The sequence below is a fragment of the Punica granatum genome, chromosome 2 (assembly GCF_007655135.1).
Source record: "Punica granatum isolate Tunisia-2019 chromosome 2, ASM765513v2, whole genome shotgun sequence".
Classification (NCBI taxonomy): domain Eukaryota; kingdom Viridiplantae; phylum Streptophyta; class Magnoliopsida; order Myrtales; family Lythraceae; genus Punica; species Punica granatum.
This window is the reverse complement of record NC_045128.1, coordinates 27,562,152-27,586,511: the sequence shown is the minus strand read 5'-3', so window position 1 is coordinate 27,586,511 and position 24,360 is coordinate 27,562,152. Positions and strand designations below refer to the sequence as shown.

The following is a 24,360-nucleotide window of genomic DNA, read 5'->3' as shown; positions in this document are numbered from 1 at the left end:
TGTTTGGGAATGATGAGCTAGTGTGGAGTTTTGTCTTCATGCACAAAGATCTGAATTTCCACCTGAAACCAACGGAATTCGGTGAATTGAGGTTCGAGTGATCTAAGTCTCCCTTTTCTTTTATGTACCTTTTGAGATAATGCTCACGCTTCACTTTTGAGATAGTACCTTTTGAATCATCGTTCATTTTGTGACTTATTAGGACTAATTATATTGCTGATTACAGGCATATATAATCTCTCAGCACTGACCCAAAGCCTCGTTTTTATATGGATGAAGAGTTAGGGTACTATTCGATAAATATGTCATTCTTTGACCATAAAAATGTGGTATTATAACCTTAGGTCCAAATATTACACAAGCATGTGGAAAGAGGAAACCAAAACAAGGAAAAAAAGAAAAGTGATTTTCCCACTATAGTTTATTATGGACCCCAATCATCATCATCATCATCAATATATATAAAGCCTGCTTTGGATTGGCAAGACCAAACCGCACAGACATATGAAGCCTAACTTCTTCTAGGCTTCTCCCTCCTTTCATCCCGCTCGCTTTCTCAACTCTCCTCCTTCTCCTTCTCCATCTAGGAAGCCAACTTCCCAAAGAGATCGATCGGGTCGGCCATGGCTGTCCCGAGGATCGAAAACACGCTCTTCGGCCTCGCCTTTATGACTCTTGTTCTGGCGGGCATGCTCGCGGGCCCATGCGAGGGTGAGCTTGAGAGGTTCGAGCACCCGACCAAAGCTGATGGGTCTCTGAGTTTCTTGGTGGTGGGTGACTGGGGAAGAAGGGGAGGCTACAATCAATCTGCAGTTGCCATCCAGGTAAAAACATTATTAAAATTAATTACTTTTATTGACTTATTTTAAATCTATCTAAAATCTCTTTTTTCTTACGATATCCTTCTACGCAAGGCAATAAACATTTGGATATTACTCTTTATATGAAGAGCACGCAAATAACTTACTATCCATCCAAAGTTTTGGTCCATTTTACTTGGTAATATATAAAGTAAAAATAAGAAAATCAAAATTTAGTTTATTTTTTCCAGTTATATAAGGAAAACTTATAAATCTAATATAATCAAATAAAAATTATAATAATTAACTAAAAGATATCAACAGAATACAGGGGAGTCCTCAGTTGGCCTGAGGGTCGCCTGACAGTGCCTTACTGTGTGGCTAAACTCCAATACTTCATGCCCAATCAAGGACGGACACGTCAGCATGAATAATAAGAAAGCTTTATTTATTCCCTGTATGAGGGTAAATATTGAATAAATATTACTTATTCACTTGAATGTGTAATACTTAATAAAAATGTCTGAGAGTGAAAATTGATTCTACAATGAATTTTTAAGATTCCGCTTATAAATATTTTAATTGATTCTTACTTATTTAATATTAATGAGAAATGCGTATTAAATTTTTTCTCATGGGATGGCATAATTCCATAGAGATTCCAATACCTCACCTTTGAAAAAGGTGAATGGTCAGAAACGTGTTGGATAGTTCATAACGCAATCAATCAATAGCAACAAGACAAGTCATTTATGTGTTTACTTTCGAGATGGGCTCTATATTATTAATCACTAAGATCTTATTATATTTACTTATATAAAGTTAAATAACACAAATATAGTTTAGAAAAGGGAGAAAAACAAATAGTGTGCTTAGTAACGGAGTATAATTATAATTTTATTTGATTTCACGGGATAAAAATAAAAATATTTTAAAAAATTTATTGTTAAATTGAAAAAATATATAAAAAGGTAATGATTGTGTTGTTGAGTTGAGAGAAAAATAGTAAATAATTGAAAGAATTTAGTATTAAAAAATTAATTGTAATAATAAATAAAAATATGAGAATTAATTATAAAATTAAAGAAAAATATAAAAAAAGTAATGATTATATTATTGAATTGAAGGAAAAATAAAGTGAATTGAAATTGAGTTAAACTTAACTCAGTTTCTAAACGGAAAAAATTTCCTTCCACTAAATAAAATAGGTGGAGAATTGATATATTGCAATGACACAAGCTTTCGTCTAATAATGTGCTCTTACTCGATAATGTAGAAATTTTAGATTCGATTTTTGTGATGAGAATATTCAAATTCGTTTATTAGGTTTTTTAGTTGCTTGTACAAGGTATATGGTTCTTTGTAATAAAAAAGAAATGAAATAGATAAAAGAAAAAACGGAAGTGAAAGGCCAGAAATTTTAATAGTTTTTTGTCCATTGTCAATATATATCCAGATCTCTCAATAGTAATACTTTTTTTTCGTATCTATTAAAAAGAGGCATTCTTTTAGGTTAATAATTGATAATATGCATAGAGAAGAAAGGGAAAAAAAGTAGCAGTTAAAAACGCATGCAAAAGCAAAATAATTCTTTCAATATACCATTAAAATTATTTATTTCTTTCAAATTCAACTAATGATCGAGGCCCACTCAAACTTAATAGAAGATAAGAAATGAAAAACAAGAACGTGGTGGATCTCACTAATGATAATTGAATCTCCAACCTTTTTAATTAGACGTGCATTGCGATACAAATGTCCCTTTTCTGTACTTTTAATTTCTTTTTTATCTACACCAATAAATTAATGCATCCTGCAACTTCATTTAGACAGGTGGTCCGGTCAATGTTAAAAACCTAAAAGGATGTTTTATCTTTGGTCGTTTTTATTAAAAAATGTCTCTCTCGCATGATTTTGCTTGCACGAGAAAGCTGCTTCCTTCCCCCACAAAATAATTTAAAAAGGGTTCCTTGTCCCATCTTCTTTCCTTGCATATATCATATTCAAGATATAAAGAATCCAATTCGACATTGATATAAATACAAACGTTAATCCTCGAAATAATTAGTGGCCTCGATCGCTTTGTTTAATTAGCTAGTGTCCTGCGAAAATAAGCAATTGATCCCACCAAAGGCACGAGAATAAGTTCCCTTTTTTTTCCCGCTAAATGGTATTAATTCAGTTGCAACTTTTAATCAATATATAGATGGGAGTTGTCGGAGAGAAGCTAGACATCGATTTCATAGTCTCGACTGGGGATAACTTCTATGATGATGGGCTGACGGGCATAGATGATCCTGCGTTCGATGAGTCCTTCAGCAAAATCTACACTGCAGATAGCTTGCAGAAGCAGTGGTACAGCGGTATAATAACTTCACTCAACCCTTGCGATGAATATATAATTTAATCTCTCGGCAGACTTTTTAATTTTAATATTATTTTTAATTCTAATCGATATATATATCCTCTATTTGACCAATTTTTTTTAACTGCTGCCAGTGTTAGGAAATCATGACTACCGGGGAGATGTGTTGGCACAGCTGAACCCAATCCTCGTAAAATTGGACAGCAGATGGCTTTGTTTGAGATCTTTCATTCTCAATGCCGGTATAAAAGCCAAAAACTTTTTCTCTAAAAAAAGTTTTTTTTTGTTAAAATAAAACTCCTAATTTTATTATAGGTATTAATAAAATAACATGAAATTTATATGCGTCTCTTGTATCGACAGATATCGTGGAATTTTTCTTTGTGGATACGACTCCTTTTGCCGAGAAGTACTTCACAGAGCCGGAGGACCACGTCTATGACTGGAGAGGGGTCCTCCCTAGGAAAAATTACCTTTCGAATCTCCTCAAGGTATATCTAATACCCCCTAGTTAAGATAATTATCTTACCTACTTACAAAGTTACGGTCCAAGCTCTTTCGTTGGTTTATTAGAGAATGGATCATGTGGTTAATTATATCAATCGGTCTATGTATAGGATGTGGATTTGGCTCTGAGGGAGTCGAGGGCAAAGTGGAAGATTGTGGTGGGCCACCACACCATCAAAAGTGCAGGACATCATGGGAACACCGATGAGGTTGTGACCCAGCTCCTTCCCATCCTTGAGGTATTCTATTTTTTACTTAATTAATTATATTAATTACAATTGTCTTTCCATAATTAATTGATAATCGAATTAAATTCAATAAACAAGTGTTACCATGTGGATGATGATGATTGTGCTGGTGTTTTCCTTAGGCAAATGGCGTTGATCTCTACATAAACGGGCACGATCATTGCTTGCAACAGATTAGTACTTCTGACAGGTTATATATTTTCCTTAGGCAAATCGCGATTTGTCTCGATACCCTGATTTGAAATGAACACTGGCCTTGTGAGTGCAGCTCGATCCAGTTCCTGACTAGTGGAGGAGGGTCCAAGGCATGGAGGGGAGATATCAGCTGGTTGAACCCAGAGGAGCTGAAGTTTTACTACGACGGGCAAGGGTTCATGTCCGTCCAGATGACTGAGACTCGAGTCGACATTGCATTCTACGACATCTTAGGGAACATCTTGCACAAGTGGGGCGCCTCCAAGGCCCTCTACTCTATCATCAACGAGAATTCTCATGTCTATTGAATTAGAGGAGAGAGGGACAGGGCAACCAATGGTGCTGCGAACTAATGAAATGGGAAAAGGAAACGGGGAAGAAATAAGTGTTGGCCTCTGAAGCTTAACTGGAAAGCTGTATGGTGGAGGGATGAGGCTGAAATTTGTATATGTGGCATGCTCTGCAATTCTTATGTCAAATCGTCCAGAATTATCATATTGAAGAATCGATGCTCATGCCTATTATCTTAGTTACATGGATCAGGGTAAAAAAAACATAAAAATGGTACCATATGATGAGAGCGTCCGAGCAAAAATTTGTTTCAACAAAAAATGATAAGAGAGTGTCGTGATCTCATTAAAAAGAAAATATTGATAATGTAAACATCATGCGCTGGACTTTTGTGGTCAAACATTGAAGAAATTATTGATTGGACACGTCACCTTTGTTGCTGGTGTTGTCTAAAATCGATGGACAGGACAAATAATCAATTTTAAAAGGATATTCATCAGAAGTGGGCCCGGACATTCTATGGTAATTTGATCACGAATGGTCAATTATTTTCCTAGGTGGTATATACCACAAAATTAACTTATTATTAAGTAATGGATGGCATGTTCGAGTTGGTGCTTCTCTTCTTGAAAAAAGTAGATCTGCATACACAAAAATGCGACTGTACAAAAATTAGGCTATTGAAATACTTGGAGGAAAGACGCAAGAAGTTTAAAGATGCAGAGGAGGTATTTTATAAATCTATGCGAAGATCTCCCTAAGTGATGCCGTTTAGGTTTAGAGGCCGAAACACATATCGGTGTTACTAACCATTAGTAAGGCTTTGGTTAAAAAAAGTGACACGTCTGGCCGTGGTCCAAATGGTCTACTAGCGCTAGGTTATAAATGCTTTTTACCAAATTAGGTTCTTTTATGCAGGACGCTCATTTTCCCTCGTTGGTCTCTATCAGTTGATATACCCACCATAGAAAATACTAACGGAGTCTTTGGTTGGGAGCAGAAGACGGACGCAGAATTTAGAGTATAGATATGGGTTTCAGCAAACAGGTTTTAAAATCCTGCTCGAATTCTAATGAATAATAAAATGATTTCTTGTTGATTTTTGAAAAGGGTTTAGAAATTTTTTGTCAAAATCCTGTAGGGTTTGAGAAGGGTTTGATTTTTGGCATAAAAACTCGTCCCCAACCAATTAAGTTTAAAATTACTAAAATATTCCCGTCGAGGAGCTTGTAGAGGATTAAGTTTATGGAGATTTATGTGTTTAAATGAGTTTAGTTCTTTTAATGGAGTGAATTGCTCGGATTTATTTTGGATTGTTTTGGAGAAATTTGATTTCTTGAAACTCCTTTAATTTAATCGATATTTTTATTCAATAAATTCGTATGTTTCGTTTGTTGTGGCCGCTGTTTAGATTATGTTCAGGTTCTTTTACGGTGGATATGAGTGCCTTAATAATAAGAGAGTTTTCGGTAGAAATTTGTTAAATTATTAGGAAGGGTTTGAGATATTTCTCATAAATTTTTAGCGGATTTGAGACGGGTTTGAGGGTAGACCCTCTCTAAAAGGTTTGGATTTGGGAAGAATTAAGGGAGATGGAATCCTTAAAAGGATTAAGTATTCGAATTAATGGGTTAATATATATAATTTACTCTCATAGCCATGCGTCCCTCCTGATTGGTGGTTAAGTTCGCGAGGCAAAGTATGAGATCCGTCGACGCATCACCAGAAGTCCTCTCCTAATCAGTCTGTAGTGCCATAGACACGAAGCATTGCAGGACTAATGGACAACTGGATTTGGATTGGATCATGCGCACTTGACGATTGATGAGCCCCGAGGAAAATAGCCTCTAAGTTTCATTCCACTATTTTTTGCCTTAACTCGAGGAAGCCAAAGACTTCAATTTTAGTGTAAAGGATCGGTAGGCGGGGAGCACTTCCAAAAGGGGATCAATACTAGTAGGCAGGAATATCTTTCGAAAATATAAAAGGGTCAATAGGCAAGAAGCACTTTCGAAAAGATTAATGCGCGATAAAGTAAAAAGCGATAAGGCAAAGGATAAGTAAAATAGTTCTGAGAAAAAAAAAAAAGAATAAGTAAAATAGAGTCGGTTGATGAGTTGTGTATGTAGGTAAAACGATTACAAGCTAGAACAAATAGAATAAACTATCATAAGGAAAGAACCAACTATTCGGACTGTTTCCCAAAAATAAACAAAATATCATGACAGGAAATAAATGTCATTTACCAATAATTATTAGTTTAAGCGATTCGACACTTATTTTCTTTAAATAAGGTCTTAGATTTGAGTATTATGAATGGAAAAAATCCTTGACTGTGAGAGTTTTACTTTTTAGTGGGTCGATTTAGTTCGAACTGAATTAGTTAGTACTTTTTGAATACTTAGGTACGTTGAAAAAAAAGAAAAAAAAGAAACTCGTTTGACTTGAGATGATACCTTTGGCTATGATCAAGGATCCCATATCAAATTACTTGGTCTCAGGTCCTTCGGCCCGAAGATTAGTCTACATTTATGCCTGGCCCAATCTCCCTTCCCTTGCAACTTGCAAGCAATAATGATTCTCGCCCCAACTAGCACCGGCCCGGCAAAATTATGGGCTCGCGCCCTTCAGCATGCTTGGGCCTGATCCTCACGGCCCAACGTGCAAATTTTAAGTGTAAACACATGTTTATCTGTTGTGGTTTTCATCTTCTTAGGTTTATTGTAATGATATATTTTCCATTTATTGGAAATAAATTAGTATATAACGATGTTAATCTTCTCAATCCATGAACAGTTATCACTTATCAGTACCTTGTGAATTAAATTAACAGTGTTTTTTTTATTATTTTTACATTCAATAACCATATGAAAAATAGTACGCAAATGGAATTCCCAAATGTCACATCTTTCGGATCAAAATTCACAATATTACATGTTGACTCAATTGGCGAGGAAATTGGACTTGAAATACTCCCACTTAAGGTCCTTTTCGATGTACTCAATTTTGGACGGCTCGAAAGGTCCCTTGATCCGGTCGATGGACTTTATCTCTGCCCTCGCCGGGAGAATGCTTCTTGTTGGGTCCGGTGATGTCCCGTAGCTCAAGCTTGATGAAAACCCCTGCTTCCATTTTCCATACACCCCACAATCAACACTCGTTACTAAATTTACCAAGTACTGAGAAACAAATTTTGCATTAGTTAATCTGAATTATCCGAATAAGATTGTTATGCTTTAGTATGCACAATACTGTAATCACATGTATGGAACGTACAATGTTAATTTTTCGATTATAAGGGAACCCATGGATCTAAAATAATGAAATAAAAATCTTAATGACTTAATAAATGGACACAGGAGTCCTATCACGAGCATCGAGATTGAAACTTTTTAATTATCAAGCGAGAACGTGTGTCACTGTTTCTCTTTTTGAGCTTAGAATCTTTTAGTTTGTAGATACAATGATATTTTGAATTTATTGCAAAATATGCCATATTATGGAAAAAGGAATATTCAATTATATACACGAACTTTTCTATGTCATTGATCAATTGGTGACGCATTTGCAAAAATAAATAAATAAATAAATAATCGTTGAATTAAAATTTAAGGGGAAAAAATTGAAAAAATTGATCTCACCTTGAAGATTAGAACTTCGACATCCTCTCCATCCACGGAAGCATGTACAATAAGTGCTTCCCCTCTAGCGGACTGACTGTACAGTTCCAACATGGCAATCTCCTCGTTGTGCCTGTACTCTTCTTCTTCACCGTCTTCATAATCATCGGTCCCATATCTCACCGATCTCCGCCTCGCAGAACACTGACCAGAGCTCAAAGCTCCTCGTCGAGTTGGAGCCCGTATTTTCAGAGCTTCATAAAGTGTCGTAAAAATTGGCTGCAGTGTCCTCGAAGCTACAAAGGCAGAAGTCCAATAGCTTATTGAGTAATGTGGAGATGGTGGTTTCGGAAGGAAGGAGAAGAGCACATCAGTTCTACTTCCGGGGAGATGGAGATGATGCTTCAACATTGGTTCCGTTAGAGCAAAAGTGAGAAAAGACGACGACGCAACCTCTGGGTTTTGTGTCTATTGGCCACATGTGCAATTTTTAAGATAAGGTTCATCCCCATATATGAGAGCTGTGCTATAGTGACGGAATCCACGTCTCAGATATTTTTTTTTCTAACTTTTGTTTTTCCCGTCGGGACTATTGATAGTAACGGAACTGGCATCTACGACGAGTGCAGCTGGAACTCTGAACGCAGAGCATTCGTGAAATTGAAGGTTCAAAACTTAAGAGCCAAGAAATTTAAATTCATCTCGCGTTTTTGTAGGATTTCGACAACATATGAATATGAAATGACTGGTGATGGATTACAACTCTACTGTATGACAATTGGTTTGCTAGTTAATTTCATTATCACAAAGCTTGATATGCTATTTGAATTGAGTGAAGGTGATAAAAATGGGTTCCCATTGCCATCTAGTTTACACGTAAGATCTCTTTATATTGCGTTTCACTGATCGAATATATGGTGGGTAAGATTTCTCAAATTCTTATCTTATGTTTGGAGATGAGACGGATATAATATATAAAATATTTAAATATAAAAAAATTATTATTTATGTTCCTAACTCCTCTCCGATCAAAATTTGAGCCCCACACGCCGCATGTGATGGCTTCGCTGGGTCCCATGTAAAAGTATCCGTTGGAACGCATTTTTTAACGTTAGTCTGCCCGTTGGGAGGGACCATACTATTTATTTTTGTCCCCCCGAATATATATGTATATATATATATATATATAAAAGAATATTCCCACTTCTACCTTTCTTCTGCTGCAACGTCTGGATAGTTCCCTTCAATTCTTTCCTCTCTCAAGCTCATCGTATATAAGCATAAGCTCTTCCTCCTCCACCTCGTACTCAGCAACTCAGCCCGATCCTCTCTCTCATTCTCAGTTACAGTTCGTTTGTGTCCGAGCTTCGACGAAAAGAACACAAAGATGGGGATGGTGGTGGTGATCTCTCTGCCGTTGATTCTGTTCAGCCTCCTGCTCGGGTTCGGTTGCTACTTCCTCGGAAGGGCCAGGGGAAAGCAGGACGTGCGCACCAACCCTCAGGTCTACGGGGTCCCTACTCCTCCTCCGGAAGTAGCAGCCTCCTCTTATCCTCCCCCGCATACCAAAAGCCCTCCATCGACCGACTCGTTACCCGTATGAGTTGAGCAAGAAATGAAACTAGCTCGACAGACTTATCCTAGCAATGGCTATATAAATCAATTTTATGAAATTCAACCATCCATTCGTCGGTTCATTTCGGTCTTCTTCTTGGTTCGGGCCGGTTGTATCTCTCCATTGACTTGCGGGGCCTGCATAGGTGAACTTGATCTTTAGGGACCTGGAAGAATATAGGGTCTGGTTCGGGCATTCCCCATGGATCGGGGCATGTTAATAATATACAGAGGTGTGTGTTGTTGAATCTGGTTGTCCTCGATTGATGTTTCTATTCATTTGTTAATACTTATTTTGGGTATAGTGGATGCATTGGTTTGATTTTGTTAGAACATTGATGCAAGCTTTCATCAATTCAACAGTAGAAAGTACTATATAAGAATGTACTGCTTTCTCTCTCCGGCACGATAGTTGACAATCATCGATATCTACCTATATATATATATATATACATATTATGTAATTTAGACTCTTCCCACGAGAGCTCTCCATTCAATTGACGAGAAATTTTCGTTCGGTAACTCTAAGCTCCCAGGCAAAAGACTCTACTTATCCCCTTTCATATATATTCAGATTTTTTCACATTTCAATAACTATTTTTTTTCAAATTTTCAGGATGTATTTATATATTAGATATCCTCGATTAGATTATTTATTTCAAATTTTTTATCATTTTTTATTAACATAAAATAAAAACCTTAAAAAGTCCGCTCAATACATAGCTTAGATGAATAGTTCCGGTATTAATATAATATAAGGCCAGTGACACGAAACAGAGGAGTGATTGGGCAAACGAACAGCTTCCCCAAGAAGTTGTTTCGAATTGGTGGGGCCTCGGGGTTTTTTTCTCTTTTATGTCTCCTTTTCTTTTTCCTTTTAATTTCTTGTATTTTTTTTAATCCCTAAAGAGCCAATTAGAATTTAGAACGATTTGAAAAGATGATCATGATCTCACCAATGAGCGTCATGTAAACGTAATTATCAGGACGTACATAAAAAGTAATTGTAATTTGCCCCCTAAAAATGCTCTTATATCAACCTGCTCCCTAGAGTTTCATTTGTCCAAGTTTATTCCCTGAATTCTAGCACGGGCCGTTAGCACCCTAAAACCCTATTATATATCCATTATATAAATGTAAAGTAGAAGCATTTTTAAATTCCCCGCGGAGAGTATAAAGCGAAAGCATTTTGAGAATTTTGGTTGAAACTAAGATACTTTTTCATACTTTCACGACTTTATTTTATTTTTATAATATTAAATCATAAATTTTATTTTTTCTAAATTTTTGATATAAAATAATGTAAAAATGTATGCATAGCTTAATAATAATAATAACAATAATATTAGTAATATACATTTATTTAACTATGAAGTGAATAATATTAATATATATGTTAACTCTTTTTTGAATGTTGCCAAAAATAATAAACCTGCATTAATTTTGTCACATCTATATATATTATCAAAAGCCGAGACGGCACGTTGAAAAGCGCCATCTAGGTTTGAGGAGTGTTCTCCTTGCATAACCTTTCGTATGACTACCGGTATTAACGTGAAAGTGACATGATATTGTGATGGCACCTCACTTTTCAAAATCAAAATTATCTACATTGGAAGATGAAAAGACAAATTTATAATTAATCTATTATATTGCCACTTTGAATCTTCTAAGATGCAGAATGGTTCTTTACATTTTTCTTGAACGCTAACCACTTGCTTCTCATAAATTTGTTTCATTTTTTTGATATTGTCATGTTGGGAGTGAGATTCTTCCAAATATAGATCGCCCTATAATCTTAACTTGAGAGTGAGAGAAATTTTTTATGATTATGTGAAGATTCCATCCTTCACAAGTTGTGGTCATCTTAGTCCTTTCAATTAAAAAGGAATGAATAATGTTTGTTCACTGAATCAACTACTCTGTAATGCTTCTATTGTTTGTACAAAGATCAAATCACAAATCTTAATTAAGAAAAAATTGTAATACCTATATATTCATTCCAATAGTGATTGTTGGCTTTCTTGAGATGCTCGATGATTCTAGCTCGTGCATATGTACATGCCTTTCATCTAATTTACTTAGTTACAAAGTATATTTAGGTTAACAATGAAAAAAGTAACAAGATGAGTCTTATGTGAGTCCTTAATTCAATCTTATATCTTGGTTTGTAAAGTATTTAAATATGGATGTTACTTATGGATTTTGAATAAATCAACAATAATTAAAGAGAAATAGGAAAAAAATTATATGCGATTATCTATGATAGCAACCAAGTGAGATAATTCATGAGCTCTCTTCTATTATAAATATGATGCATCAATGTGACGGCACAGTAAGGGTCAGTCCAAGAGTATGAAATATATTTTTATAAGAGGAAACACAACAAGTTGAACATAATATATTTACTAAGTTTAACTAGTATAAATTGTTATGTGTATACTTAGAAATATGATTCCTCAGTTTTCAAATATGAAATGAAGTCATGTGTTTTCAATTGTTTAACATGATATTAAATTATCAAAAAATTCAGATATTTTACAATATTTGCATCAAATTGAAGTAACTTTTACTTAATTATGAAGTCTATAAGACGAGTTTAATTTCAATTTTAAAGCTAATGAGGTGATGCAAATTTTCTTTTGGTGTGAACCCCGGTATTCGGAAGCCCATTTGAGCTCAAACTATTCTAGTCGAGCCAAGTCGGCTTACTAAAGGGTAAAACTCTTCCGCCGTGAATTTTCTGTATTTACAAGGACTCGAATCAAAGACCTTACTTAAGCGAAACAAGTGCCGAACCGCTTAAATCAACCCACTTTGGTTGAGGTGATGAAAATTTGCTCCAATGGAATTCAATCTTTTATGCTAGTGACAGTACTTAAATAGGAGTATCACTGATAGATCGTAAATGAGATAATGATAGCTAAAAAATAAAGGATTAACTATAGAATGGATGAACGTGATGTCATTTTGAAAGCAAACAAAAGATTACATACATATATATATATATGTACACATACATACACATTAAAAGGGTTATTAAATTGTCAAGCTGAATATATTTTTTACATTTGTACTTGAAAAAAAAGAAGAAAATTTATGCCTTTTAAATTTCTTTACAATGACATTGAATTTTCAATGCATTTTGCTTTGTTTGGTAATAAAATTTAACTTAATTTAACTTAAATTTACTTTATTTTTTCTCAATTTAATAATACAATAATTACTTTTTATCTTTTTCTTCAAATCCTCTCATACTTTTTATTATTTATTATTTAAATTAATTTTTTAATACTAAATTCTCTTACTATTCAACATTTTTTCCTAAATTTCAATATTTATTCCGTAATTCAACAACGCAATCATTACTTTTTTATCTTCTTCTTCAAATTCTCTCATATATTTTTTCCAACTACATTTATCTTCATCTCATCAAATCGAACTAAATCAAACTTAACTCTATTACTAAACGCAACATGCATGAGATTCTTCATTAGTTACTATGCATATTTGAAAACGACAAACGTTTTCACGTGAGACCCACATAAGAACACAACACAGGAGACCGAGCTTAGCCACCATGGATGGTGGGTGGGATCCATGAATTTCTTTGAGTCTCACAAGCTTATAATCTTGCAATTATTTCATGTTAAGTTACGTTAATCCTATTTTTAATCTTCACGTGGCGGATCTCTTGTGAGATAGAATTGCTAGGCGTGCCAGGCACAATCCCTAGAATTTGCAGCAAAACCACCAGCCGACCTTATTGTGCTCGAATATAGCGCCACGGCCTAAGAGGTTCATAAGTCTAGTTGGTGGTTGGATTCTAATGAGTCAATCGATTGGAAATGAGATAGATGATGTAATTAGACAATTTTGCGTCTATGATTCTTCCCAATACAAGCAAGTGCTAAAAATCAAAGTGCAATGTTGAGATGGCCCAAGAGTTAATCTAAGACGACAATTACCTCACATCCCAAGTTGGTCTGTGAGGATATGGTTTTCGGCTATTGGTAGCCGAAAGGGTGAGTCTAACCTATTTCATAAAATGCCTCATCGTTCTTGTGAATCTAGGCAAGCAAAAACCAACGGACCGGCAGCCAAACAATCTTGGAAGGTCAAACTAGCTTGCTTCATAGAGCAGGTTAATGCGTAGTAAGGATAAATGTGCGGAAAGGTAATTGCGATAATGTAACTGTACGAATATAAAGGTTTGATAAAAATAAAGATATAAAAGATAAGTTCGTGTTTAAAATGCCCAATGGGGCTTACAAAGTATCTGATTTCGAATATTTGTAGCGTCGTCTAACAATCTCCTATACGCCATAAACATGGAGATGGAAGCAAAGTAAAAGATCTACCCTAAAAATTACTATTTGGAGTAATTCTCTCCAATGATTATCTAAACATTAAATCATAATAAAAAGGAAGAAATATCCTAGTAATCTTAGAGGACAAATCTTCAATTATTTCTGATTGCTGAAGTTAAAATCTAAAACAAGGAATAATCGAAATAAAATCTAAACCTAACAATTGTGTTCTATATAATCTTTTCCAACCAATTTGGCATCGAGGACACCTCATGAATGAGATGGAAGAAGATAGTAAATTTCTCAAAAATGTATGGGATCAAGCTGCATATTCATAACTTCCATGTAAGACGAATGTTTGATCTTGTCTTTCTCCGCAACTTGGGGATGGATCTAGGGTTTGGACTTAAGAGGGGGCGAATGATACGGTAGTTTTTCCGAATTATGAGAGGTAAATATAAGAAATTTCATCAAAAAATGTAAAATTTCTTAGTGAAAATTTTAGAGAGATGACTGCCACCTCGGCTCCCTCAATTCATCCCTAGCAACTCTGTAGATGTCTCTTGCATGGAAATCCCCCAGTTGACGAGATCTTGTCACATGTCTTGAATCATTGTCAATTGCACAATTCTTGCCATCTTCACATCCTAATCGGGTCGGGCACAATGAGCAGTGTTGTACCGATGATTCCAAGCTGAGTCAAGTCTTCCTTTGTTTCTATTCCAGATTGGACCTAAAACTAAATGGGATCTTACCACCTCCAACACTGCGTGTCATGTCCCTATCTTCGGTGGACCAATTCAGGTGTTGCCATAAACTTGATTTTAGCAGGTTTCTTTCGCCATTGTGCATCCATATGGAACTAGGCTTCGCAACTGACATTCGATCTTCCAACACGAAGCTCCTCAAGTCCTTAGATATTATCCATTGTGGCCCAAATTATGTGGAAAATAAGTGTAAACATTAATAAAACAGGTGATTCCTTTCAATCGACGTCTAGTCAGTTCTATTTATTTAGATGGTGATATGAATGGAAAATATAATTTTGAAATCACTTCTGCATTTGGTTTGTAACTAACATTTTAAAATTAGATTTTGATTTTGAAAAAGAGTGGTATAAATGGTTATGTATGGGGCCTACCTTTTGACTTTATATGAGTTATTTGATTTTGATTTTGATTTTGAAAAAGAGTGGTGTAAATGAGGCATACCCTATGTCTTTACCATAACATGCTAACAATTTGGGCATTGCGGGAAGCTCTAATTGTACAGGGATCAAATCATAATAAACTAAAGCATGAGGATCAACAGATGAGGGTCACAAACTTGGGGATCACATGGTAGAAGTGGCTGGGGCCCACCGAAGGGAATCTCAGACTTTTGTCCTTCCGAGAGGAAATATAATCAGAGGCCGCCAAGAATTCCTTAACTTGCTTGGGAAGTTGACTCGAGAGAAGCAGTGAGTGAAGCCAGAGAGTGGACTCATCCTTGACTTGGAGCTCGGCCATAACGACGACCTCACTCCGTCTCTTCCTCTCCGTCGCCGGCGTTATATTCGTCCCCTGAGCTTCTCCATCCACCGGTGAGGGCTCCCTTTCTTGCACTGATAATCCTCTGTAGCTTGGAATCCTTTCCTGTCACTGTAGATCCTACTGATAAGAGGCTTGGACGAAGAACGAAGCTTGGCTTGTGCTTTAGTCTCTGATCTTGCCACTTCTTTGACTGTGAGCCATTATCGACTGTGTATGATGATCATGATCGGCCGTAATCCGCCGATTAGCCTTTTCAAGAACTTTTGAGTCTGAGTCTGCCTCTAGTCAGAGAAGGAAAGGGTGGGTTTGGATTTAGAGATAAAGTAACTTTAATTTTGATTTTGATCGTGAAAAATGATAAATGAGATGTGATTATAAATTTGATTTGGGCAACGTGTGTTTTTGTTGTGTAGTGTGGTGAGTTTAAAGTTTTTTTTAAAATTTTTGGCTTGGAAAATGTGTGTTTTTGTTGTGCAGTGACTTAAAGTTAAAGTTAAAGTTAAAGTTAAAATTAAAGCTGCGTTTGAAAAGTTAGTGTGATTTTAGAATCATGATTTTGATTTTAACTCAACACACTGCACAATAAAAATATACGTTTTTCAAGTCAAATTTATAATACCATCTCATTTGTCTTTTTCCACAATCAAAATTAAAATTAAAATCAAAATCATGATTTTAAAATCATACTAACAAATCAAACGCAGCCAGTGTTTGGGAATCTAAACAGGGCATAAGGAAAAAGACTCAAGCCTGCTTTACATTCCCTCCTCAACTGGGTTTAGTTTCATTAAATTCCCTACCATTTCCCCTTCTTTAGTATACTTGTATCGGGGGGTCACCCTTTGTTCCTTTCGATCGCCACTGCTAGAATAAAACTGGCAACTTTTTGGCAAGAATTTGAAGCATCTATCGGCCCGAGCTCTGTTTCGGTTCATCGGACTGTGCGCTCGAGCGTTTCCGACTGATCTTGTTGGTTGCTGTTTTCCTTACAACAAGGTGATTCTTTTAGCAACTCTTTCTTCTCTTCCCCGTTTTTATTCTTATAGTTCATGTCAAGTGGTTAGTTTAAGGAACATCCAAGAATTTCTTGTCCTCCTACAGTATTGGTCGATAGTGAAAAATGTAGGCTGAAGTTACTGGCGTAACGGATCGAAGTGCCTTGGGTATTTTTGCTAATCCAAGTTTTTCGACAAATATCTATAGAATGGCCCCCATTTCGGTGAGAAATCCTTTTAGAGAAGAATTTCTGCAGAGTGTGCCCAAACTCGTGTTCTCTATATTAAATTTTGTCGGATGGTAATAATAATTGGTGACAGATTTAAACCTCACTTCTGAAATCTTAAAGGCATGCTTCAGTAGGCAGGACTATAAAGTGATTGTCAGAGTTGAACTGATAATTGCTCTTGAAGCACTGTAATAATGATTTATGAAGCTTTCTTATCGGACTAAGAGCAACAGGGTGCAAACATTCTAGTTCTTTATCGTTGAAATGTCTGCTAACCATTGTTCAGAAGGGGGATGACATTCTTGTTGACCACTAATACACCCCATTATCATTCCACTGAAGTGAAGCATCATTTTTGCAGCTGATGGCCACATGAACTAATTTGCTTGATTTTTCAGTTTGAACTTAATCTTCTTTTGATACCTTGTGATTATGAAAGTGGCGGATCTGTTTTAAAATTTGTACTTGTTTTGGATATTAGTAAGATATAAGCTGGCTCAATAATCGCTGCCTTTTTTTTTCCTTTTCAAAATATTAGTTGGGTTGAAAATGGAAATTGCATATTTGTTTAGTGGAGGTACTTATATCTTGTAGATCAAGTGGTATAATTTCCAAACAGTGCCTGTCATTTATGAATGTATAAGAGAACAAACATACCAGATCTATGCATAAGTTACCCGAGGAATGTTATGTAGTTTTGCGGACATGAAAGGAAGTTCATTCGCTGCAACTTATAACTTAAGAAAAATTTTCACTCAGAAAAAAAAAAAAAACTTGAGAAAACTCAACAAAGTTCCCCTCACCTACCATTTTCTATTGCAGAAAGGGGTAAATGTTAATACAGCTGTAACCAACCCCCCAATTAATAACTTGTCATTGTTGATCTAGAATTTATAAGATGGGTATCACCGTATCAGGAATCAATCCCCCCAATTAATAACTTGTCATTGTTGATCTAGAATTTATAAGATGGGTATCACCGTATCAGGAACCAAACACCCCCCCCCCCCCCCCCCCCCCCACCCCCAAAATAAAAAAAGAAAAATGAGAAAACCAAAAAGACAAATGAGTAGCATTTGCATGTATGTAAGTAGTATCTCTTACCTTTATGAAGCATTGCATGGAGATAAATTAGCCTCCATGTAGGGGGGGTGGCCTTGAGGGATGCTCCGCGATGCACCCCTGCTGCCCCATCGCGGAGAACTGATGTAATGGGGTTGCTGGTTTCCCATCACTACTGGTGGCCAGGCCTGTCTTCTATGTTACCAAGCCACCAGCCTTGGGTGGGCCAAGTTTATGGTTCCATTGTCTCTTCCACCCCCTCCCTTTATATTTATTTATTCTGTTTTAATTTTAAGAAGTTTTAACCTATAATCCTGCAAATAATGAAATTCTTTATTATTATTATTATTATTAATAAAACTGAATATTACTCCCCCCCACCCCCAAAAAAAAAAAAGAAAAAGAAAACGTATGTTTGAAAAATATTGTAGAATTCAACTGCGGGTTGGACTGAGTGCCTATGGCTACATCCCTAGTAGTTATTGAGTCTATGGAGCAATATACCTCTGTTAGGACTTTTGAAGGACTAACATAATTTTATTGCCATAGGTTCAAGAACCATTGATGTACTTTACTGCTCTTTTGTTGCGGGGAAGTTGGCATATGTCAGTAGCAACATTTGCCACATTTGGTAAATTTACTTTTCTAGGCCTGTCATGCTAAGTTTTCTCAATTAATGGGGGCAAATAGCCTAGGATAAATTTCAATTCTAAAAATGAAAAGAATTTAGACTTTTACTGTTTGGGTAGTGGATCATATCTATATACATATATGCATATAAACGTACTATGGGCGTGTGCATGCATATTAATATATGTGTTTTACTGTCTACATAATATCATACTTACTTTCTTATGACTTGCATTCTGGACCATTCTATTCGTTTCATCAACATATCCATACTAAATGTTATTGTAACAGGGGAGTTGACTATCATTTCTTTTTGGTTTCCTTGGTAGGGTGCAAACAAAGTGCACGTATGCCGGCACAGTAATTATGGGAAAGACAGTCAATTTACACGGCTTCCCTTCTTCTACGTCAGCACAGACAGTTCAGGGATTCTTAGAACAAATAACAGGCGAGGGAACTGTTTATGCCATTAAAGTTAGACCAGCCAAAAGCGGCAGTCGATTATACGCGATCGTGCAGTTCATGACAGCTGAAGATGCTGACAGAATAATCCGTTTGGCCAGTCCACGATTGTGGTATGGGAAATCATATCTGACTGCTCGCAAGGTCGAGCATGATATTGTACCGAAACCGAGAATCCTATCACATAGTATGGAAGGTGTAACATTGCACTTTGGGTGTCAGATTTCCGAGCAGCAGTTCTCCACCCTGTGGAAAGTGCAGAATGTTTCTGTTGATTTTGGGGTTGGATTGAGAAGATTCTACTTTGTTTTGTTTTATAATCGAGTGGAATATAAGCTTGACCTTTCATATGAGAACATCTGGCAAATTAAGCTTCAACGTCAACGAGGCCGTGGCACCATTTATCTGCTAATTCAGGTTCTTTCGTTGTTTTCAATAGTTAATGTTCTTAGTTTTCTTCATTTCCTGAGCATAAATGATGGGTTAATAATCTCTGTTACTACCATGGGTCTTGCACAAGTAGTCTCTTTTCATCCCCTATAACGTAGTGATGCATGACATGGTGAGAATCCATTACATATCTTGTACTGTTATGGTTCTAGCCAGTTCCTTTACAAATGATTCTAGCTTTTTTCTTGTTTGTAATTAGGAATGGCATTGGCCATGCAGACACAATTCTTACTTTATATCGTTTAGACGGTATTGGGCTTCTATGTTAATGGAGATCCGGAAATACTGTTGTAACCCTTATTTGTTTGATAATTTTCAGCTGTTCGGTGCTCCTCGTATTTTCAGAAAAGATGCAAACCCTGCAAGTAATATACTGGAGAGTCCCTTATACAACTATTGCAAGGTTGGTTCAGATGACCAATGGGTGAGAGCAACGGATTTTACTCCATCTGCTTGTATCGGGCAATCTTCCGTAATGTGCCTTGAGATCTTTCATGCGTCTAAGCTCCCAGATTTTCAGGAGAATTTCGCTGCTTATAGGGAAATTGAAGGCATATTTGCTATGGAGAGTGGCTCCAGTTTCTCTCGCAATCTGAACCTAGTTCCTATCGTGCAGCCCCCCATAGGTAGTGATATTCCCTACAAGATACTATTCAAGATCAATCTGTTGGTACAGAATGGGTGTCTTCCAGGACCCTGTCTTGACTCTTCCTTCTATCGACTCGTTGATCCACGCCGGGTGGACGTCAGTTTCATAGAGTATGCTCTAGAGAAACTGTATTATCTAAAAGAATGTTGTTACCATCCGAAGAGGTGGCTTGAGGAGCAGTACCTGATCTGCATGAAAAATAAGCATCTGATACGGCGGCGTAGTATGCGGTCGCCTTTGATATCTTTGGATGAGGGCCTGATGTATGTTCACAGGGTTCAGATAACTCCTTGCAAAGTGTACTTTTCTGGTCCAGAAGTTAATGTGTCAAATCGAGTTCTGCGGAGGTACTCTGAGTATACTGATAATTTCCTCCGAATCTCTTTCGTGGACGAAGATCTCGATAAAGTTCATTCCACAGTTTTATCTCCTCGTGGTTCTGTAGCCAACAGTGGTATGAGAACAGAAATTTTTACAAGAATTCTGTCTACCCTTCAGAATGGAATAACCATAGGTGATAAGAAGTTTGAATTCCTTGCTTTCTCCTCTAGTCAGCTACGTGAAAATTCTGCATGGATGTTTGCTCCGATAGATGGATGCACAGCTGATACTATTAGGGAATCCATAGGTGAGTTCCATCAAATCAGGAACGTGGCGAAATATGCTGCACGACTAGGCCAATCCTTAAGCTCATCCACTGAAACTCTTTCGGTGGAATGGTATGAAACTGAAGAAATTCCTGATATTGAGGTTATTCGTGGCGGGAAGCGCTATATTTTTTCTGATGGAATTGGGAAAGTATCTGAAGATTTCGCAAAGAAAGTTGCAAAAAAATGCAGCTTTAAAGGTTATACTCCATCAGCATTTCAGATACGGTATGGGGGATATAAAGGTGTTGTGGCCATTGACCCGACCTTGCCCGTGAAGTTATCACTGCGCAAGAGCATGAGAAAGTATGAATCCTCAGACACGAAACTGAATGTCTTGGCATGGAGCAAGTACCAACCGTGCTTTCTGAACCGACAGATCATCTCTCTCCTATCAACTCTAGGTGTTCCCGATGAAGTTTTTGAGCGAAAACAGAGAGAAGCTGTGGATCAGTTAGACTCTATTCTAAAAGATCCTTTGAAGGCGCAGGAAGCTCTAGATCTCATGGCTCCTGGTGAGAATACTCAGGTCCTCAAGCAGATGCTTGTGTGTGGGTATGAGCCGGATAAGGAACCATTCCTGTCAATGATGCTTCGTACTTTCCGTGCTTCGAAGCTGTTTGACCTGAGGACAAAGACCAGGATTTTTATACCTGGAGGGAGATCAATGATGGGTTGCCTGGACGAGACCCGGACCTTAGAGTATGGACAGGTATTCGTGCAGTTTTCGGGTCGAAAACTGGGACAGTTGCTGGATAATACCTGCATGCACACTGGTACAGCATCGGATGAATCTTTTGTTGTCCAGGGACGAGTAGTGGTTGCAAAGAACCCTTGCCTGCATCCTGGTGATGTTCGAGTTCTCAGAGCTGTGAATGTACCAGCTTTGCACCATATGGTGGATTGCGTTGTTTTCCCCCAGAAAGGAATGAGGTACTTTGGTTGCATGTCTCTTTTCTTTTTATGTTATGTATATGATGTGTTGGCACAGACTTTCTACTTGGAGCCTATAATCATTCAGCCATTGTGAAATTGTCATTCCCCCTTTGAGATCTTTATGCATCTGTTTAACATTTCTGTTTTTCCAGAAGCTAGCAGTAGTATGCTTGCTATAGTATATACTTTCTTCTGATTATGTCAGTCTCTGGATCAGCCAAAAGAAAGAATCCATTCTTTGCTCTTCAACCATGAAACAGATAACCTCGCTGGCAGTAGAGACCAAAAGTTGAGCTTTATGACAGTTTAGATTTTATGCTGAGCTGAAAGTTAGCTGGATAAGTAAGTATATGTTAAAGTTGATGAGATGGTCATATGCTTAGTTTCTTCTGCCTATAGTGTGAAATGGTTTGGTAATCAACTATGCCTTTTGAATTGGATTTTGAGTTCAGGCCTCACCCAAATGAATGCTCAGGGAGTGATCTGGATGGGGATATTTATTTTGTCTCTTGGGACTCTGGATTGATTCCGCCTGTTCAAGATCAGCCTATGGACTATACACCAGCCCCGACAGTTGAATTAGACCACGATGTTAGGATTGAGGTACCGCAGACTTTTTATATTTAGCTCCTCCATCTGACAATCTTGAAGATCTTAACATTTGATTACTTAGGTAGTTTGCCCTCGTCACATGATACAGCATATTACTTGAGACATTGCTTAATAGAATCACTCATGTAATTGGTGGAATAAGAAATTGGCAAAGTTGTGATTTGGTTCAGTTAATCAATAAATCATTGTAAATGCTCCTTGTTATGTATCCTGAAGTGTACAAGATTAGAAAATCGGGGATAATATGTGATCATTTACAGTTCGACTGTTGGGAGTTACAAAAATCAATCATCAATGTTTTACTTATTTGTAGTCTGGGTTGTTGCTTGAGCAGGAAGTGGAAGAGTACTTCGTGAACTACATTCTCAATGACAGCCTGGGAATAATAGCTAATGCCCACACTGTGTTTGCTGATCGGAGCAGTGCAAAGGCGAGATGCCCGGAGTGTATCGAACTCGCAAAGCTATTCTCTATTGCCGTTGATTTCCCAAAAACGGGCGTGCCTGCTGAGATCCCTCCCAATCTGTATGCTAAAGAATATCCTGACTTCATGGAGAAGCTCGACAAGCCCACCTATGAATCCAAGAATGTAATCGGGAAGCTTTTCCGAGAGGTGAGGGACATAGCTCCTGATTCCACTTCCCTCCGGACCTTCATGAAGGAAGATGCTAGGCGGTCCTATGACCCTGATATGGAAGTTGAGGGCTTCGAGGATTATGTGGATGATGCTTTTTATTACAAGGGCAACTACGACTTCAAATTGGGCAACATCATGGACTACTATGGGATCAGGACTGAGGCGGAGATACTTAGTGGCAATATCATGAAGTTGTCGAAGTCATTCAGTAAGAGGAGGGACTCGGACTCTATCACTATGGCTGTCAAGGCCCTGAGGAAGGAAGCAAGGACATGGTTCAATGAGAAGGCGACAGGGTCAGACAGTTTGGAACCTGAGAATCTGGACGCGAAGGCATCAGCTTGGTACTATGTCACATATCACCCGAGCTACTGGGGGGTCTATAACGAGGGCCTGAAGCGGGACCATTACCTGAGCTTCCCTTGGTGTGTCTATGATAGGCTGCTCGAAATCAAGAAGGAGAAGAGCAACACAAGGAGGTATGCTCGGTCTCTTGAAGACATCTTCACTCGTGGACTGCGCTTGTCTTGATGTTTCCTCATCTTGGGTTTGATTTGTAGTATATTTATCGTAGTTACTGATGTGTGAGGTTTGCCGCCAGTAATTCTCTTTCAAGATGAGCTTTCCCTATGGAAGTACTGATTTGTGGCCCTTTTTGGGCAAAACTATATATTAAGGCTTGTATATATCTACATGGATTGACTGCTTATTAGAATTTTATCATTATATTCGAGTTTCCTATTTTATAATTTAAGAAAGAAAAATATAAGCAGTAAAAGTTAAAGGAATTATGATGTTTGTTGGATAAATGAAATCCAGCTGGTATTAGAAACTTCATTATGCATTGATCTACAGCTGGCTGAGACTTAAATGTCTTGGCCACTTACCGGTACCTTGTGCATGGTTATTATTTATGAGGAAATCTCTATGAATTATCACTTACTTAATAGGAAAAAAAATCAAATCTTATTTTGTAAATATGTATTTTATGAATTTTTTGTAAGATAATTTGCGGATATCTCCAAAGTTATAAATATTTAGAATGATGCATTTAATTGGTGAATTGGATAAAATAACGAATCAAAATTTGTCTTCATAAATCGTAAATCTAAATTTAATCATTGCATTATCTTGTGATACTTGAAATTATGATTTTTAAAATATTACATAATAGATTTCATTTCTTAAGTCTAGCACAACTTTTCACTCATCTTTTTTTTTTGTAAGTTATTTACATAAAATACCAAATTAACATATTATCAGTAGAGTAGGAAATTTAAATGTGAATAATTGTGAATATGAAACATAAAACAATCACTAACATTTCTATAAAATTATGAGAGATTTTTAAACTTAAACATTATCAAATAATTACTTTTATCCCAATTAATTATTTCATTATTATTATTATTATTATTTTGTCCCCAACAATTATTTCATTTGGTGAAAGCTATGAAAATATTTGACTCCAGCAATTGTTATTATTATTTTTCACTCCAGCAATTGTTTCTGTCTACAACATTTGATAATAATAATAATAATAATAATAATAATAATAATAATAATAA

General features: G+C 36.7%; 4 protein-coding genes across 8 annotated transcripts; 3 read left to right on the top strand and 1 right to left on the bottom strand.

Annotated features, from left to right (window-relative positions):
* The first annotated feature begins 477 nt into the window (after positions 1–477).
* LOC116193489 (purple acid phosphatase 3-like) lies at positions 478–4,644 on the top strand. Its single transcript, XM_031522209.1, has 7 exons — positions 478–824; positions 3,007–3,163; positions 3,300–3,407; positions 3,529–3,656; positions 3,783–3,911; positions 4,043–4,110; positions 4,189–4,644. Exons 1-7 carry the CDS (start codon positions 624–626, stop codon positions 4,421–4,423), a joined length of 1,026 nt encoding a protein of 341 aa, XP_031378069.1. The 5' UTR covers positions 478–623; the 3' UTR covers positions 4,424–4,644.
* Positions 4,645–7,274: 2,630 nt separating this feature from the next.
* On the bottom strand, positions 7,275–8,550 carry LOC116195082. Of its 2 annotated transcripts, none has more exons than XM_031524057.1 (2): positions 8,048–8,550; positions 7,275–7,585 (listed from the first exon to the last, which is right to left on the bottom strand). In XM_031524057.1, the coding sequence occupies exons 1-2, from the start codon at positions 8,435–8,437 to the stop codon at positions 7,349–7,351; spliced, it is 627 nt and encodes a 208-aa protein (XP_031379917.1). In that variant the 5' UTR covers positions 8,438–8,550; the 3' UTR covers positions 7,275–7,348. The 2 variants fall into 2 exon arrangements, with proteins under 2 accessions (XP_031379917.1, XP_031379918.1); XM_031524058.1 differs by having other exon boundaries at positions 7,275–7,528; positions 8,048–8,529.
* A 681-nt stretch (positions 8,551–9,231) lies between these two features.
* On the top strand, positions 9,232–10,046 carry LOC116194550. The gene has a single exon (XM_031523397.1). It carries the CDS (start codon positions 9,414–9,416, stop codon positions 9,627–9,629), a length of 216 nt encoding a protein of 71 aa, XP_031379257.1. The 5' UTR covers positions 9,232–9,413; the 3' UTR covers positions 9,630–10,046.
* A 5,323-nt stretch (positions 10,047–15,369) lies between these two features.
* Positions 15,370–23,520, top strand: LOC116195513 (RNA-dependent RNA polymerase 1-like). 4 transcript variants are annotated; one of them, XM_031524758.1, is made up of 7 exons: positions 15,370–15,532; positions 16,351–16,478; positions 18,319–18,400; positions 18,729–19,278; positions 19,631–21,540; positions 21,996–22,146; positions 22,490–23,520. In XM_031524758.1, the coding sequence occupies exons 4-7, from the start codon at positions 18,766–18,768 to the stop codon at positions 23,321–23,323; spliced, it is 3,408 nt and encodes a 1,135-aa protein (XP_031380618.1). In that variant the 5' UTR covers positions 15,370–15,532; positions 16,351–16,478; positions 18,319–18,400; positions 18,729–18,765; the 3' UTR covers positions 23,324–23,520. The 4 variants fall into 4 exon arrangements, with proteins under 4 accessions (XP_031380618.1, XP_031380617.1, XP_031380619.1 ...); XM_031524757.1 differs by lacking the exon at positions 16,351–16,478; XM_031524759.1 differs by lacking the exon at positions 18,319–18,400.
* Positions 23,521–24,360: the final 840 nt, after the last annotated feature.

What these genes read in the sequence shown, in the direction of transcription:
- LOC116193489 (XM_031522209.1), top strand. Translation starts at nt 624, where the DNA reads ATGGCTGTCCCGAGGATCGAAAACACGCTCTTCGGCCTCGCCTTTATG. An exon ending in AATCTGCAGTTGCCATCCAG is followed by an intron (nt 825 to 3,006) that starts GTAAAAACATTA and finishes ATCAATATATAG; the next exon opens with ATGGGAGTTGTCGGAGAGAA. An exon ending in ACCTTTCGAATCTCCTCAAG is followed by an intron (nt 3,657 to 3,782) that starts GTATATCTAATA and finishes GTCTATGTATAG; the next exon opens with GATGTGGATTTGGCTCTGAG.
- LOC116195082 (XM_031524057.1), bottom strand. Translation starts at nt 8,437, where the DNA reads ATGTTGAAGCATCATCTCCATCTCCCCGGAAGTAGAACTGATGTGCTC. An exon ending in TCGAAGTTCTAATCTTCAAG is followed by an intron (nt 7,586 to 8,047) that starts GTGAGATCAATT and finishes TTTGTTTCTCAG; the next exon opens with TACTTGGTAAATTTAGTAAC.
- LOC116194550 (XM_031523397.1), top strand. Translation starts at nt 9,414, where the DNA reads ATGGGGATGGTGGTGGTGATCTCTCTGCCGTTGATTCTGTTCAGCCTC.
- LOC116195513 (XM_031524756.1), top strand. Translation starts at nt 18,766, where the DNA reads ATGGGAAAGACAGTCAATTTACACGGCTTCCCTTCTTCTACGTCAGCA. An exon ending in CCATTTATCTGCTAATTCAG is followed by an intron (nt 19,279 to 19,630) that starts GTTCTTTCGTTG and finishes GATAATTTTCAG; the next exon opens with CTGTTCGGTGCTCCTCGTAT. An exon ending in TTCCCCCAGAAAGGAATGAG is followed by an intron (nt 21,541 to 21,995) that starts GTACTTTGGTTG and finishes TTTTGAGTTCAG; the next exon opens with GCCTCACCCAAATGAATGCT.